The sequence below is a fragment of the Cryptomeria japonica genome, chromosome 5 (genome assembly GCF_030272615.1).
Source record: "Cryptomeria japonica chromosome 5, Sugi_1.0, whole genome shotgun sequence".
Taxonomy (NCBI): Eukaryota; Viridiplantae; Streptophyta; class Pinopsida; order Cupressales; family Cupressaceae; genus Cryptomeria; species Cryptomeria japonica.
Genome location: NC_081409.1, coordinates 513265109 through 513283590, shown reverse-complemented (window position 1 = coordinate 513283590; position 18482 = coordinate 513265109). Strand labels below are relative to the sequence as shown.

At 36.0% G+C, this 18482-nt stretch overlaps 1 protein-coding gene across 11 annotated transcripts in view; it reads left to right on the top strand.

Annotated features, from left to right (window-relative positions):
- The window catches only part of LOC131064872 (uncharacterized), a 162579-nt gene that overhangs the window by 118219 nt on the left and 25878 nt on the right, over positions 1 to 18482 (top strand). For 10 of the 11 annotated variants that reach the window (XM_057999180.2, XM_057999181.2, XM_057999177.2 and 7 more), the window contains exon 7: positions 255 to 360. The exons of the other annotated variant lie outside the window; for it this stretch is intronic. In XM_057999180.2, the coding sequence (XP_057855163.1) occupies positions 255 to 360 (106 nt within the window). The remainder of the gene's footprint in view (positions 1 to 254; positions 361 to 18482) is intronic. 11 annotated transcript variants of the gene reach the window in all.

Sequence of the window (18482 nt, the reverse complement as noted above, 5' to 3'; positions counted from 1 at the left end):
TAATGTAAGTCATAGTCATAGCTCATTTTCTCACCTTTGACATCAATGACAATACCAACATATATACATATACATATATATATACGAGAGTAGAACTTCTTGAGGCCGAGGCTAGGAGGCATTACATAGAAAAGATGAAAATTTGGTTGGTTGCCTGTACGTGTTTCATCTGAGATAATTAATCTTGATTACCTTTATATTCTTTTTTTTTTGAATAGGAAAATTTAAGGACCTGTGACATGAATTTTGTGCAGGCTTCCTGTAAAGACATTGCAGTTAGAGCAATTGGCCGTTATGGGAACTGCAGAAGAGCCAGCGATGGTTGCAGGTCGAATGCGATTAGTCTTTGTAACACTAGAGGTTTGTTTCTTTTATTTCTCAACAGTTCTATCCTTTATAAATGAAAATTTGAAGATCAAACAGTTTGTGACTTAATTGTGTATGGATTGCAAATCGAGAGAAATTTAAGGTGGGGTCAACTTTTTCTTACCTTTTACATCCATAATTGTTTAGGCAGACAATAAATACAAGCTCTCCCCTGATAATTCCATTCACTGTGACGATAGTGTAATCTTAAAATTCCTCCATATTTATGAGTTCAAATTTCAAAGACTTCAATTCCCTGAAATTCTGAAGGTGATGTGAAATTTTAAGCATCCATCTTATCCTTAAAGAGACATGTCTTTTTAGAGTGGCCGAATGTTACAGAATACAGAGTATGAAGGCAATTTTTGTTGGTTCATAACCTTTTAATCTTTGTTTCCTATTCCTTTAATTTCTTGTAGTCATCCTTGATTTTGGATAAAAATTGCAACTTGAATATGATATTTATAGCAGTTATTTTTTGTTTTGTAAAGAAATATTTTGTTTGCCTAAAATCAAATGCGGTGGTATGTTAGCTTCGTTTTTTGATAAATGCATATCTTATCCTGCATGCCTTTATTAGAAAATAAACTTTTATTTCTCCTGAGTCACATTTTGTCTGGGAGAGGTTCAAGGGACAGTTTTTAGTTGATTATTTCTTTGGAAATTTGGTCTTAGTGGAAAAGTAATTTATTTCTATGGTATTGACTAGTTTTTCAAATTATAGGACAGTTTCTCTCCTCTCCTTCCCCCCTTTTCATTTGCTTACATTGAATAAATTTTTGTTTTCTCTGGGAGAAAATGCTACTTATTTTAATTCATTGAGCTGTTCTCACATTCATTCAATATTACATTTTTAATTATTCTAATTTGTTTTTTTGGGAAATATGCACCTTTTGTTATGAAAATGAACCAAAAATTTACATTAATTGGACAAAATAGTTGAAGGAAAATATTTCCCTTTGAAAACAAGGAAAGAAATGTCTTGTCTTTAAAAAGATGCCTCTTTTTAGAAGAGTGATGTAGTCAAGATTGGCGGGGTTTTATCAAATTACCCAATCTTGCAGCCTTTACATATAATCCCACTCACATAAACACATTTGAAACAAATCTTGATCAATATCTTTATTACAAAATTCTTAAAGAACAATTACATATATGGAGGATTACAACAAGAGATGAAATTCAGAAAATTACAATATTTCTAGGCACTTCATGCCTATAAGTCTTGGAATCTGCATGCCTTCACACCTTCTTGGCTTCACTCCTCATTTTAAGTCTAATATTTTTCTTCATCCTATAACTCTCATGGATGCCTTGTGTTGGAAACTTGAGTTGTGATGCTGTGTTGTCATTGATGTCAAACTGTCTTAAGTTGTCATAGATGATGTAAGGATGACATAGAGGAAATTCCAATATGCAAGAAAGAGTATAAGTTCAAATATGCAGGAAAAAGTGTTGAACACACACTGAATGCTGAGAAGGGGGGGGGAGGGAATCAACATCAATTAAAATTCCAGACAGCAAACTTCTATTAACCAGTTAATTTCAGATTTGCACATCAAAGAGTTGTAAACAAGAACATAAATCATCCACTCAAGAACACCAATATTTTATACATGGAAAACCCGAACTAGGAAATACCAGGGTGAGTGTCAACTCACAAGATAATCCAATATATAGAAATGATTACAAAAGGGAGCTCACTGCTCTGGACTTGCAGACCAAGGCTAATTGCTCATGGCGCAAGGTACAAAAGAGGACTTGCAAAAATGAAGCTAACTGCACTCGGGGCAAGATAAAATATTACAATTTTCAGAAAAAGAATTGTATAGAATGAAGCATCTCAATATGCTGATTATAGTTACAGTTAAAGTGCAATCTTTGTTCTTACTGAAATATCCGGACCACCAGACCTTCCGGATCACTGCATCTACATCCACTAATATCTTTGCAATATTCACATCGCCATCCTTACATTAAGTCGCACACACACATATATCATTTATCGAGCACCAAAACTTACAGTCTGATTGGATAACCAGTAAATTAAACCTGAAGCACAAAGTGAGCCACCTGAATGATAACTCCAACTGACAATGGGTTTCCGTCCACTGCCTCCAAGCTCGAGGGTTTGCATCCTCAAACCTGCTGAAAACTAGAGCTTCCTAGAAACTCTCCAAGAGAAACAATTTCCAAACATAAACCAAGCATGATCAAAATGAGCCTCTCAATGTTGTTTTAAAGCACAACCCTGTGTCTCTTCATTTCCCCTTCTACCTGGCCCTTCATATCCTTTTCCTTTGTCTCTTTATTTTTCCTCTTTTAAATTAAAATGACTTTATTAATTATTCATTGAGCTTTATTAAGTCATCTTAATAGTTTATTAAATAATTAAATTAAGTTGTCATTAAATTTGATATAATTTGACAACTTACAATTTAATTATTTAATTGAACAAAGATAGACCGACTCTAAAAGTCTCTATGGCATGATCAATACTAGCATCAAGAGAGGTTACCTTTTCTTTCAACCGGACATGAGATTTAGTACACTTAACCTATAGAGACTACAACCTTCCAGACAGAATCCTCTGCTCAACAGACTTAGCAAATCTTTCTTCAAAGTTCACAGCACCCGCTTTCAGCTTATTGAAAGCATTTCTCATCTAGCCTTCATCATTCCAAAATTCAATCTTAACTTTTGGAAGTTCAACATATCTTCAAGTAGATCTCTTGAAACCTAACTCTTTTTTCTTGCTTCAAACAATAAAGAATTTCCAAGTAATAGCATTTACTGGGGGGATAACATATCAATGTCCAATTTGCCTTGTGAAATAGGAACTTGCAGCAACTCAGATGAAATATCAAATACAACAGCAGATAGAATAACTAGAGTCGTTTCAGACTCGACTCCTTTCAATTCTTCCTCAACTCTTCCTTCTCCTTTTGCTTTTGCATTCTCACCTTCAAAACCACTTCCATAGGATTGTAACAAGGAATCTAAAGCATTATCACCTTGCAAATCTTCCAGGTTTTCAAACACATTTTTAGGCTCTTGTACAGTCTTTTTCTCTTCTGCCTTCGCCACCTCTGAATTAGTAACATCAACAATAACAGGAACTAATTTTGGTTCAATCACAGACACATCGACTCCGGATACCGTAGCGATAGAGCTACTACTAGGGTTCACCTAACTCAATTTGCTTTGAGGTCTTCTCTAGATGAGAAGATAGCGAGATGGCAACCTTCTCTCCAACTTCTTCAGCTATATCATTTGTTTGTTTCCTTATCCTCTTAAAGTCTCTTGGATCATCACCCATAATAACATTTACTCTTTCTTTTGTATGGAAACGAGTGTTCAGAGCATGCTGAACCTGCAATCTGGCTTCCCTGCTCAATGGACTACAAATTCTATCTATCACAACAATTCTGAAATTTTACTCTTTATTTATTGCATTTTGTCTTTTCTCAACCAATATCTCATAAAGCTTTTCTAGAATATCATCTTGAATCTCATTCAATGTTTTGTCAAATAAAATCATATATCTGATTACGACTTTTTGCATGACATCATTATTTACTTGATCAACTTCATAAGTTTCTAGAACATTTTCCAAAGATTGACTGCCAACAATTGCATTAAGCAAGCTTTCCATGTTTAGAACCTCTACCTTTGGATTCTCCTCTTCCATTGTTGACTTCCCTTTTTCTTGACCAGAGGATGATCCTCTCTTCTGCTTCAAAACCGGAGGTTTCTTCAAGCTTCAGCTTCCTCTCATTACATATCTTTCCTTTTCTGCTTCTTCATTAGTACTCTCATCTACTTCTTTTTCTTTTCCTTCGGCTATTGTCTTCCTTCTAGGTTTCCTTTTCTTTTCTGCAGATACACCTCCACTCCATGCACATCTGGATACCTTTGAAACACTGGGCTTAGCAGTAGGAAGCAATGGTGCGGACTTAGAAATATGGGGCACATATTTTTGTGCAGATTCTGTAAGCCCCATCTTGGTGAATATCACATGCATTCTTTAGTTCAAAGTCTTTGCAGATTTCGCTTTCCTTATACTATCTTCAATTTCATCCACAGTTCCAAATCGTTCCTCTTCCGGGTCTATATCCAAATTCTTTACCCGCTCAATGTTTGCTACTGCCATTTCATTAGACACCTCATAAGGCAGCTCCAGAATCCACCCAACTTGTGGTTCCACTACAATAATATAACAATTGTCTCTACTGATAGCAAATGTAAATGTGTCAATGTAACGGTTTACAAGATTTGATGAAAACCTATATCTTTCTTGCTAGTTGATTGTAATTCCTTATACCAACAATTGAAATCCCTTCGATATTTCTTGTCATCTAGCATGCACCTCCTTAAATAATCAGCCATTTGCATTCCTAATGGAGATGACTTTTGTCAAACAACGTTATCTCTACCGGGGAGTTCATTTAAGAACATAAAAGTTAAACAGCTTATCAAAGATCCAAACTTGAAAGGGTATTTGTTCTTCCTTGTTTTACTTAGGTTCTCCATTAACTCACTCAAAAGAAGCTCACATAAATCAAAAGACTCGTTACATACCATAATTCTAAATGCAGTATAAATAGCTATCGCTATAGCCGTACCTTCTTGATTCTAAAAATAAATTTTGTAAACCAGGTATTTTGTTGCAAGCTTCACTCCAATGTCATCGATATTCTCAACTGTCATCGCTCTCTTGTCACATTTAGATCCTATTAGAGTGGTAATGCTGTAAATTTGGCAGAGTTTTTGCTTGCTTTCCCAAAAGATAAAACTTACAATAGACCCCTCAAGTATTTATAGAAAAGGAACCTTGAGAAAAAGGTGGGAGGATCCTAACTAACTTGAGAGATTCTCTCAACCACCAAGACTTATTCAATAACTAACTAAGACTTCAATAATTAACTAAGACTTATTCCAACTACAGTCCTAATTGGACACAACTTGTAGTTGCCTTACATGTAATTACAAAAGTGCAAGTAATGTGTAACTTGCATTTTACAAAAAATACTTTTACATGTAACTTGTCAAAACAAAATTACAAATGCATAACTAAAACTATTCCATGTGTCTAAAGACACAACTCTAACTGCATCATCCTTTGTTTGTGATGATCTTCATGTCGCTTCAGGATGCTAGAACTTGAAGTATTTTGGATCAGTGAAGGCATCTTGAACCGGAATGAGAATTTGCATCCTTAATGATCTTTGTGTCCTTGTCCAACGAACTTCAACCTTATCTTCTTGCTTGGGGTAGTACTAGCTTTTCAAGAGGAAAAGGGCTGCCTTCCTCTTTCCATGTCATGACCATATTTGTCTTGAAAGCATTCTGTGCTCTCAACCATGAATTGTTGTTGTATCTCTTCTTTGTATCATCCCCCAATCTTGAAATCTTCTTGCAAAATAAGGCCCATGCCTTAATCCATTGATTTGGTAGATTGTGTGTGCAAACCAGACTGACAAGGGAAGGGATGAATTGATGCAAAAATGGGCTCACAAGTGAATTTCGGGTTTCGGAAGCTGCATTACATTTGTGGGATAAAGAAGAGCATTAACTTGCAATTGTGGAGAACAGACATGCAACTTCATATGTGTAATGGGTAACTACAAGTTTGCACTTGTAATTGGACCTTTAAAACTCATTTACAAGTGTTATTTGAGTGCATTTTGGACCAATTTCGGGTTCTGGATGGCTAACCGTAGGTAGACTTTAAATGGGGAAAATGAATGAAGGTGTGAAATGAGTGGATGAAAAGGTATGTACGGATGATGGAAATGAATATGAAAAGATTTTGGAAAGATCATCTTCAAGAAAATGGGAAGAACTTTCAACATGCAATCTGGTTCCAAAAACCCGATTTTGAAAGGATGGGTATTTCTCATCTTTGCAACTTGGAATTTCAACAAAAGATGGTTAAATCTTTTATCCGTAAGGGAAGAACAATTATTTTCATTCAACTTGTAATCGGGATTTAAAATCCCGAATACAAGTAAAGAGGGAAAATGGGGAAGAACAATGCAATTTTAAAATTGCTTTACAAAGGGGAAAATCTCTCTCACAAAACCGATTTTTGGGGAAGAACCAACATATTTACAAATTTACAACTAGAAAGGAAAAACAAGAAAACAAGAAAACAAGAAAAATGAAACAAGAAGAAAAGAAATGTTACCTTACTCCAATCTGAAAATGCCTCTCCAAAAGATGATTAATCTTTGAAATAAAGAAGAATATCTCTCAAAAAGAAATTAACCGTATTCCAAACCCTAGCCACGTTTTTTAAAAAATGCCTAAAACTGAAAAACATGGCAGCAAATGCATGATAAATGCCATGGAAAATGGTCAAGACTCTTTCTAACCTCAACGCCTTAGCATACCAAGCCAAAACGATTCATAACATTGCTGATTCGTGGCATTCCAAATGGCAAAAAAACGTGGCTGCTGTTATAAAGCTAAAAATCAGCAATCTCAACCTCCATGTGGCGTGAAAGGTGTTTGAAAATGCATAAAAATAGGGAGGAATCCAAAACGTCTTCTATCTCCCAAAAAATCTCCACAAAAATTTCCCTAAAATCCTCAAAAAAACGTTTTTCCTTGCAATTCGGGTTTTTTGGAACCAATAACAAGTTCAAAATGCATTGAAACAATGAAAATCGGGTTTTTTAGAAGATATAACAAGTTTAAAATTTCACTTTTTCAACATGTTGGGCAAAATCGGGATTTTTTGGCCAAATTGCAAGTTTAAAATGTCAAAAATGCACTTTATGAGCAAAATCGGGTTTTTCAAAGTGCAAGTTTAAAATTGTCAAAAATATACTTGCAAGGCAAAATTGGGTTTTTTGAAGAGAAATGCAAGTTTTAAATACTTGTAAAAGGGAAATAAAATCCCTACAACAAGTTATACTTGCTTGCACATATGTAATGGAGATTTAAAATCCCTATTACATGTAAAAACCATTAAAGTAGGGATTTTTAGACCAAACTGCAAGTTTACTTGTAATTTAGCCAAAAAATCCCTATTTTAACTAAACAAGACTAAAAACAATAAAAAAGGTAAAAACAATAGAAGGGAAAAATAAATTACAAGTATTCATCTTTGAATAAAAATGCACATGTAATAAGCCAAAAATTTCCCTACAAAGACCAAAACAATGGAAATCATTAAACTTGCAGTTCAAGAAAAATTCTCCACCTGCAGTCGGGATTTTAAAACCCGATTGAAGGAAAGACATAGCAAACGAACCCAAAATTCGACGAAATTCGAAACGTAGTTCGAGGATGGACTAAGGATGAAGCCAGTCCAAGGATTAGTCGAAATTTTGCCTCGGGAAGCATGCCATAGAGGAAAAACTTCAACTTGCAGTGACTGTTTTGAAACCCGAAATTGCACAGAAAGCTAGGAAAAAGAAGACCAAAAATTACCAAAACTTGGACAATGATGGCAAAGACACCCCCCAATGATTTGACACTATCAAATGTGAGTTTTGTACCTCGTAAAACGTGCCTTGGAGACAAAAATGACACTTTTTAGGCAAAAATTTGTAGGGGTTGTCACATTTTTGAGAATCCAAAAATGAGGACGACAATTGGCTCTGACTGGGGAACTTCCTTTGATTGTTGGGACGATTGAGGGGAGTAGAATCCAGAACTCTAAGTGCCTTAGTATCCATTGGGTAATAGAGTCAAGCAATAAAGACACGGATGACAAGATGAATGATACGACTGATGCAAAGCAACTAACGAAGACGCTAACTTGTGCAACTACACTTATTGAATATGGAAACCTACCTATCCTAAACTAGCCACAATGAAAACCTTTCAAATGAAACCATTCACTGACTCAGTAAAATAATTGCCTTTCTTCAACAGCTTATGGTACCTTGCATGATCATGAGCAGCCACAACCAATTGAAGAACAAACAATTGTACCAGAACTTGATGCAGCATTCCTTGGAAAAGATGAACAAATTCACCTTCCTCTTGAATGAATCATATGTACTGCTGCTCCAAAGTAGATTTTTGATGCTAGACTGCTCTTGCTTAGTTGAAAATGCATGTTTGGCCTCTTCAACAAATGTATATACTGGCTTAGGAACAAGTGAAACCTTTGTCCTCCCATTGGCTTCCAACAAAGAAAGATGTCTAATTGGACATCCTCTTGATGGGACAAAAACATAATTCTTCTTGCTGATTACATCTTTATCAGCTGCTTCTTCAGCCATAAACTTATGCTGGACATAGAGATCTTCATGTGATTCAAATGAAAACATGACTGCATTGCATTCCTCATTATGCTGTTTACAAACTTCAGATTTGAGAGAATCATCAACAAGATTTAAACAAAACTCTTCTATGGTACTCATGAAATGATCCTCATCAAGTTTTGGGGTAGATCTCTTATGCATGATATGTCCAAGTTCATGACCTTGGAACACGAATGCATTCATTTCAACTTGACTGGGACCTTCATGCATGCTCGTACAAAAAGAAAATTCTTCTATAGAACTTTTTTGAGGACTTGAACCAATATCAAAACCTCCATCTTGGAAAATAGACTCTTGATTTTCATCTTTCTCAAGCTTCTCATGATCTTTTAACTTATGAGATATCGGTTTAACATCAAAGCTTGAACAAAATAGTTCCATCTCATCCCAAAATGTATCCTCTTCAATATCTTCTTTACTCTTTTGAATAGGAGAGCTGAAATTTGCTTTATGACAACTCTCATCAAACTTTCCAAACTTCAAAATAGAATTGTCTTTATGTTCATAAATCATTCTTTTACATACCATGACATGATTGTCCTCTTTTATCAGCACCTTGGAAGAGTGGCCTTCAACCTCTTGTTGTGCATTGTCCATGGTATCCGGCATGGTGCATTCTTTTTGTTCATCAACTTTCTGGAACTGCATAAACCAGATTTGAGAGTTGCCAGCTATGTCTGCTTCCTCATCTTCTTGGAAGAGACCAGGAAGATCACTTTGTTCAAATTTAGAATCCTCCACTACTACATTTGTTGGTGGTGCCTCAAGAGCAAGCCCTTCTGGTGTTGAAGGAAGCTTGTCTTGATTTTCAGCTACATAACTAGGAGCAATAACTGGGTATGGCCTCATTGGAATGTCATCATAAGGGGAAGAGAATACACCTTGAGCTATTTGTCTTTTGAAGGCAATCAGCTCATTAGCCAACTTCTATAGCATGGGATCTGTTCTCTTGGTAGCCCATGATCCCAATGAAGAGATTTCTTTGGACCCATTTGATTCTATCTTTATCTTACCAGCAAGGATAAGATCATCTTCAATATCAATTGCCAAGGCTTGCGCTGCTGCAAGGTCTCTTGGAACAACTCTTCTCAACAAGAAACACACCTCAGGCACTTGAGCATTGATGAAGAAGCACTTCAAATTTGCAGCGGTAGGCTGAGAAACAATTGGAATTTTGTTACACAACTTATTGAATTTAGCCACAAAATCCCGCATTCATGTGACTCTTTTTTCATTTGAGCCAACTGAGCTAACAATGCATGCACATCTTCTATAGTCTTGAACCTCTCTTCAAACTTGACTTTAAGTGTGGCCCAAGATACAATCGAACCAGCAGAAAGGTTATAAAACCAATCAGCTGCAATACCTTGGAGAGTCTCCACAAATAGCCTTACAGATACATCTTCGTGTTCAACACCATGAACACCACATGCAATGTAGAAAGCAGCAATGTGTTCATCAGGGTGTTGATGTTCATCTCCAAAGAACTTGGGAAAGTTCTTCCTCGAACCATAAGGAAGAGCATGCAAAGGCGGAGTCAAATTCAACGGACCAAAAGCATTCCTCCAAGGACCTTGAGCAGCCATTTAACATATCCTTGGTGAAAGTTTGAGAAATTACAAAAACAGGAATTACAATGAATAGCATACCGGTATACTTCAAACAAAAGCGTGAGGCCTTTGAATGCGTATCGTATCCTAGCAAAAACCCAAGAAAAGTTATTTCCTTTTTTTTTAAATCGGCAAGACACTAGTCTTCAAACGAAAGCTTGAGGCTTCCGAATGCGTCCGTGTTCCCAGCAGAGTTGCCAAAAACTGTTGGTGTCTCGGATGGGCCAAACAAATTTATACCAGAGATCTAGAGACAGAATTAACAAGGTACTTCAAATCTCTCTCTCCCCAGCAGAGTTGCCAAAAAACTGTTGGTGGCTCGGATGGGACAAACAAATTTATATCAGAGATTATAAGATAGAAGTACCAAAATATTTCCAATCTCTTATCAGCAGGAAACCCAAAAAAAGTTATTCCCTTTCTTTTTAAAAAAAAAAAATCAGCAAGACATTAGTCTTCAAACGAAAGTGTGAGGCTTCCGAATGCGTCCGTGTCCCAGCAGAAACCCAAGAAAATTTATTCTGAAAACAACAAGACACTAGACTTCAAACGAAAGCATGAGGCTTCCGAATGCGTTCGTGTCCCCAGCAGAGTCGCCAAAACTGTTGGTTGAAAATTTTGTACACTCGTGAAAGCAAACAAAATTGTGGCTTCAACCACAGTGTGTGAGTATGAAGCTCTCCTATTTAAGGGAAGGCTCCCCCTATCTATCTAAAACTGAAATAAAAACAGGATGAGACAACAGTCTTCCTTCCTTCTTCAAGGAAGCCTATATCTTTTTCTCTCCTTAGAAAAGTGATAGCAAGAAAATGTATAATAATGGTAACAACTTCAAATGAAAACGAGAAAAAGGAAATGAAGTTTCCTGAAAGCTCAAAGACTCCCGTCACTTCCTTCGGGATGGGACAGCAATATCAAGCTCAAAGACTTCACTATTGGAAGTCCTATCTACCCTTTGCTATACTAAATTTTACAACGAATAAAAGATAACGGCTCAAAGGCTAGAATAATCTATTCTTTCAACACAAAGACAAGAACTAATGCAAGCTCAAAGACTTGCTGCTATTTCTTATCAAACAATAATTTTTCCTCAAGAATAAAAGCAAGCTCAAAGACTTGCTGCTCCTTCTAGAGATTTTCCTATTTTAATTAATCTTCTCTACTTGCAGCTCAAAGACTTCAAATCAGATTGGACTAAGCTCCTTTAGAAACACTTTGCATAGAAGAAATAAAAAGATTCAAACTCAAACATATAGCTCAAAGACTCAACTTGAGTAATCCTTCTTTATTATTCTTCAAAACTTTCAATTCACATACATAAGCTCAAAAACTTCTTGCTGTAAATTTGGCAGAGTTTTTGCTTGCTTTCCCAAAAGATAAAAATTACAATAGACCCCTCAAGTATTTATAGAAGAGGAGCCTTGAGAAAAAGGTGGGAGGATCCTAACTAACTAGAGAGATTTTCGCAACCACCAAGACTTATTCAATAACTAAGACTTCAATAATTAACTAAGACTTATTCCAACTACAGTCCTAATTGGACACAACTTGTAGTTGCCTTACATGTAATTACAAAAGTGCAAGTAATGTGTAACTTGCATTTTACAAAAAATACTTTTACATGTAACTTGTCAAAACAAAATTACAAATGCATAACTAAAACTATTCCATGTGTCTAAAGACACAACTCTAACTGCATCATCCTTTGTCTATGATGATCTTCATGTCGCTTCAGGATGCTAGAACTTGAAGTATTCTGGATCAGTGAAGGCATCTTGAACCGGAACGAGAATTTGCATCCTTAATGATCTTTGTGTCCTTGTCCAACGAACTTCAACCTTATCTTCTTGCTTGGGGTAGTACTAGCTTTTCAAGAGGGAAAGGGCTGCCTTCCTCTTTCCATGTCATGACCATATTTGTCTTGCAAGCATTCTGTGCTCTCAACCATGAATTGTTGTTGTATCTCTTCTTTGTATCATCCTCCAATCTTGAAATCTTCTTGCAAAATAAGGCCCATGCCTTAATCCATTGATTTGGTAGATTGTGTGTGCAAACCAGACTGACAAGGGAAGGGATAAATTGATGCAAAAATGGGCTCACAAGTGAATTTTGGGTTTCGGAAGCTGCATTACATGTGTGGGATAAAGAAGAGCATTAACTTGCAATACAAACATGCAACTTCATATGTGTAATGGGTAACTACAAGTTTGCACTTGTAATTGGACCTTTAAAACTCATTTACAAGTGTTATTTGAGTGCATTTTGGACCAATTTCGGGTTCTGGATGGCTAACCGCAGGTAGACTTTAAATGGGGAAAATGAATGAAGGTGTGAAATGAGTGGATGAAAAGGTATGTACGGATGATGGAAATGAATATGAAAAGATTTTGGAAAGATCATCTTCAAGAAAATGGGAAGAACTTTCAACATGCAATCTGGTTCCAAAAACCCGATTTTGAAAGGATGGGTATTTCTCATCTTTGCAACTTGGAATTTCAACAAAAGATGGTTAAATCTTTTATCTGTAAGGGAAGAACAATTATTTTCATTCAACTTGTAATCGGGATTTAAAATCCCGAATACAAGTAAAGAGGGAAAATGGGGAAGAACAATGCAATTCTAAAATTGCTTTACAAATAGGAAAATCTCTAGAAGGAGCAGCAAGTCTTTGAGCTTGCTTTATTCTTGAGGAAAAATTATTGTTTGATAAGAAATAGCAGCAAGTCTTTGAGCTTGCATTAGTTCTTGTCTTTGTATTGAAAGAATAGATTATTCCAGTCTTTGAGCTGTTGTCTTTTATTCGTTGTAAAATTTAGTATAGCAAAGGGTAGATAGGACTTCCAATAGTGAAGTCTTTGAGCTTGATATTGCTGTCCCGTCCCGAAGGAAGTGACGGGAGTCTTTGAGCTTTCAGGAAACTTCATTTCCTTTCTCTCATTTTCATTTGAAGTTGTTACCATTATTATACATTTTCTTGCTATCACTTTTCTAAGGAGAGAAAAGGATATAGGCTTCCTTGAAGAAAGAAGGAAGACTGCTGTCCCATCCTGTTTTTATTTCAGTTTTAGATAGATAGGGGGAGCCTTCCCTTAAATAGGAGAGTTTCATACTCACACACAGTGGTTGAAGCCACAATTTTGTTTGCTTTCACGAGTGTACAAAATTTTCAACCAACAGATGTATTAATGAGTGTGAGGAATGGGTGTGAAGTGATTTGTCGAAGGTGTGGAAGATCTAGGATTGGAGATGTGCGAAAGACTGTTGTGAAGATCTTTGATGATAATATTCTCAATGTGACAGAGTTCAAAGATTGTGTTTTGAAAGCAGAAGAGTTTGCTATGATATTGATCGCTTGACACAGTGGTTCAAGATCAATCTCATGATTAGGAGATCTTGTTCATTCCAATTCAACTATTTGTTCTCTCTCGGAAGACAGTGAGTCTCATGGCATCTTTTTGTATCTTGCCTCGAAACAATGAGTTTTAGTCTTGCAAGTCATTTGTATCTTGCCCTAAGGTTGTGCGGCTTAGTTCCGCAAGTCCTCTCAGGAGCATGGTGTTCTGAAGGCAACATTGTAATAGCTTATATTTATATTGTGAGTTTGATTCTCCCCATTGTTTTTCCCTTATTGGGTTTTCCATTTAAATCTGATGTTCATGTGTTTGTTGTGTTTCATACTTTTATAGACAACAAACACATGAACACCATATTTAATAGAGATATCAGAAGAGACGATAGAGACAAGCAAAAGAGAATTTTTTTCTCAACGAAGGTCTATTCATCTAAAGAAGAAGAAGAATTGAATGAAGATTACTTGTTCCTGGCTTTAGAAGAAAAGAGTGATGGACGGTTCGAAAATTCAGAAGACAAATCTCCTCTACATGCTAAGTGGAACCAAAGGCATGGATCATCAACTCCGGATGTTCAAATCATATGACTGGTGATAGAGACAAGTTTATTAATCTTGGAAAAGGAAGCATCTCTATTGATGGTAAGCATAAAACTAATGATGTTTACTATGTTAAAGGTTTGAAACATAACCTATTAAGTGTAAGTCAAATGTGTAGCAAAGGGTATAAGGTCATATTTCATGGGATTGGATGTGAAATTAGAAAGGGAAGCTCCAAAAGATTGGTTGCAGAAGGTGCAAGAGCTAGTGGCAATTTCTACCATATAAAGGACAATAATGGAGGTAATTGTTTATTGGCACAAGTCTATAATAAGACTGAGGATGTAGCTATGACTATGGCTATGCCTACTACTGTAATAAAGATGAATATCTCAGAAGACAAATAGAAGTGCATATCAACAAGGTCCGGTATGCTATGACTGTAATAGATGTGGACACATTGCCAAATTTTGTAGAGAAAGAAATGAGAAAAATGGTCCGATAAAGAATATTGATATCAATATAGAAAAGGAGATGCAAAAGATGTGGGTGAAGGAATTAGAAGTAAACGTGTGAAATATTTCCCTTAATTTTTTTCAAATTTTTTCTAGTTACAACACCATAAGCACCCGTTAGGATTAGTAAATGAAAATTATAAACACTGCTGAAAGTAACCCTTCCACTTTCTGATCACCAAGAGCCCAATGTGGGAAGGTGAGAGCATACGGTGCTAAGGGGATCGTTAGCTCAATGATCTGCTGGAAATTACAATGCAAAGTACAATACTGGGTGGCAAGCCAGCCCCTTCCCCTAATCCAGTGGGTGATAGAACTTACACAACAGTTTGGCGGTGCAAACAGCCAATTACAAGATTACAAGGAATTGAAAATAGCAACAATCACTGGACCACTTATCCAATGGGAGGACTGTAAATGGAATTGCAATCTACTCAACCGCTTATTCAACAGGAGGACAATGTTACAATAATAAAGAAAGGCGGCAAGTTAGCCTCTTCCACTTATTCAGTGGGTCCTAAGCAACAATCCAGAAATAGATAGCTGTTAGTACCAAAGAAGCAATAGTCGGGAAAAATCTCGATTATTCTCGATTAATCGGCAATCGGCGTTGCTCCCGATTAGTTCCCCCTCAAATTGGAAAAATCGTTGATCGATTCTTTGCCAATTTTCAACGATTTTTTCCGGTTTTAATTAAAAAAAAAACACGATTAATCGCACTGCATGAAAGCCCGGGAAAAATAAACCCCGCGTAAACCTTAGTCCGCAAAATTCGATAAATAGCCGTCTTTTTTCAAGGTTACTCACTCAGCTCGTGGCTAAGGGTTAAGAGACAAAGTTGAAGTCGAAGGGAAGCAAATAGAAGGCAAAGTATACTAAATCATGTGTTTACTACTAAATGATGCTAAATAACTGTATATATACTGTATTTCTTATTGTGTAATATACTGTATGTTTACTACTACTAAATGATATACTGTAATATACAGTATATGAAACATACAGTAATGGAATGGAAAGAGATTATGAGTAAAACTTGGTCTCCCACCAAGTTGGTGATTCTTGGGAAGTCACTTCTAGCACATGGTTTGAAAAGAAAATTGATTTTGGCTGAAGTTACTCAGTATTGGAGCGATGGCTCTTTAATGCAAAGGTTATATATTGAAAAATCAGATTTTATCAGCTATAGATTTGAACAATTTCAGTCCAATCAACTTATTGTCAGGATTAATTTTGAGCTTCAGATAGATTGGATGTCTGTTTGGGCTACTCAGTTTGGGATTTGGTTGAACATCTGGGCACCAAATTATTGTTATTGCTTACTCTCAGCTTGTATTTGCATTTGGGACAACAAATTTGATCTTAGAGACAATTTCTATTTCAGAGTGCAAGGAGTGGGAAAGAACATCATTGTGGCTGATGCTTTGTCAAGATGACCGCATTTGAGTTCGTTGGTTGAGATTATTGCTGATTGGAAACAACAGATTATTGCAGAGTATGCCAAAAATCAGTTTGCTGCTAGCCTAGCGGAGGGCACTTTGCATGATGGAAAGTATCAGATGGATGATGATTTGATACACTATAAAGGTAGAATCTTCCTAGTACCTGATTCCAAGTTCAAGAAGAAGATTCTTCAATCATTTTGTTGTCCTCAATTTTTGATTTCAAAAATTGGACTATCACAAGGAAATTTTTATTAAAAAATGAAAATTTTTACTCTATGGCACGCTTCCCGAGGTAGAAATTCGTCCCATCCTTGGACTGGATCGATTGTTGATCCATCCCCAAGCTACGTTTCGAATTTCGTCGCGTTTCGAGTCCGTTTGCTATGTTTTTGCTTCAATGTAGGGGAATTTTTCGATAATTACCAGTAACTGGTAATTTGTTTTTCAAAACCCCCTTGAAGCTTTTGGTCTTGTAGGGGAATTTTTCTCCAATTACAAGTTTTTGGAAACTGGTAAAAAGGGTTTTAAAACCCCCTTTACTAGTAGGATGACTTAAAGTGTTTTGTAAAACTTGTAAATGGGTTTTTAAAACCCCTTTACATGTTTTTATGACTTAAAGTTTTTTTTTATTTTTAAATAGAACTTGTAAATGGGATTTTAAAATCCCTTTACATGTTTTAAGTAAAATCACTTGTAAAAGGAATTCTATTTCCCTATTACAAGTAATTTTATTTGTATTTCCTTTTCTAAAACCCGAAATTTGCCTTAGAGGCAAAAATATGAACATTTTTAAAACTTGTATTTCCATTTCTAAAACCCGAAATTTCTCCCATGCCTTTGCAAATTGATTTGGGTTCGAATTTTTTGGAAGAAAGATAGGGATTCCTTTCAAAGGCGGATTTGCTGCAACTTTGAAGAATTCAAACCCTTGTTCTACGCATCTATCAAACTGATTTTCGCCATTTGTCTTCTTCAACGTTTTTTTTTCTGAATCATGCATTTGTGCCATTTTCCACGGTTTGGAGGTTCGAATCTGCTCTTACCTAAGGCGTTTTTGATTTAATCATTAATGCGTTGGATTTCAAGCTGCATTCAAACCGTTTTGTGCGCATTTTGGGGAATCGATTTGCAAAAACGCCCTAAAAACCAGTCACGTTTTTTGCAAGTTTCGCACCTTTTTCGTTCAAGGTATGCTTTCAATTCTAACTCATTTTTGCTTTCTCTTGTATGTAATGATGAATCGAATCATTTTTGAATTACTTCCTTGGCATTTTTCATGGCGTTTTTATAGCGAATCGGTTTTTCTTTGGTCACCATGCGTGGCTAAGTTTCTTCCTTTGTTTAATTTCTATTTAAAGGGTTTCATCTTCTATGTTTGGTTGACTCCACAAGCTTGGATCTCTCCTCATCTTTGCAAGGTAATTTTTATTTTTATATTTCTCTTTTGTTTCTTTCCTTGCAATTTCCTTGTTTAAGTTTTGGTTTTTGTTCATGTTCGTATTGGGTTTATGAGAGGAAATTCCCCATTTTACAAAGAAATTTGTAAAGAAAAAGTTGTTCTTCCCCATTGAAAATTCTCCTTCTTTACTTGCATTCGGGTTTTAAAAACCCGATTGCAAGTAAAAGGAAAATATGTGTTCTTCCCTCTTTGGACAAAGACTTAACCTTCTTTAGTCCAAAAATCAAGTTTCAAAACAAGAAAGATGTGTTCTTCCAAATATGTTCTTCCCAATTTGCAAAGAAATTTGCAAGTGTGAAAAGTTCTACCTCAAGATGTGTTCTTTCCTTTTTGGACAAAGACTTAACCTTCTTAGTCCAAAAATCAAGTTTCAATGACGGAAAAATCAAGTTCTTCCCAATTTCGGGTTTTGAAATCCGGATTGCAAGTCGAAAGTCCTTCCCATTTTGGCACGACAAAGTTCCAAGTGATCTTCCCGAATTTCATTTTTACTTATCCGCTTCCAATTCCCTCATCCGTACTTATCATCTTCGTCATTTCTCGCATGCCTAAATACCTTTTTCCGTCCATTCCTTCGATTTTCAGTTTGAAAATAAGTTTGCATTTGGATTTAGAAAACCCATTGCAAATGCGTTCTTCCCAATTTTCAAACTGAAAATTCATTCTCCTTCCATTTAATCATGCTTCGTGTTTCGCAAGTATAATTGCATTCGGAATTTAAAATCCGATTGCACGTTTGTACTTCCCTCTTGTGTACTTGCGAAACATTTTTCAAAACCCGAAATAAGTCAAAAGCTTATTTTTCCACCCCTTTTATCTCCTCTCACAAAGCCAAAATACGAAAGTTGAACTTTCTCATTTGGAGGAGTGAAAATGTCTAAAGATACTGACTTTGATGTTGCCTTGATACTCATGG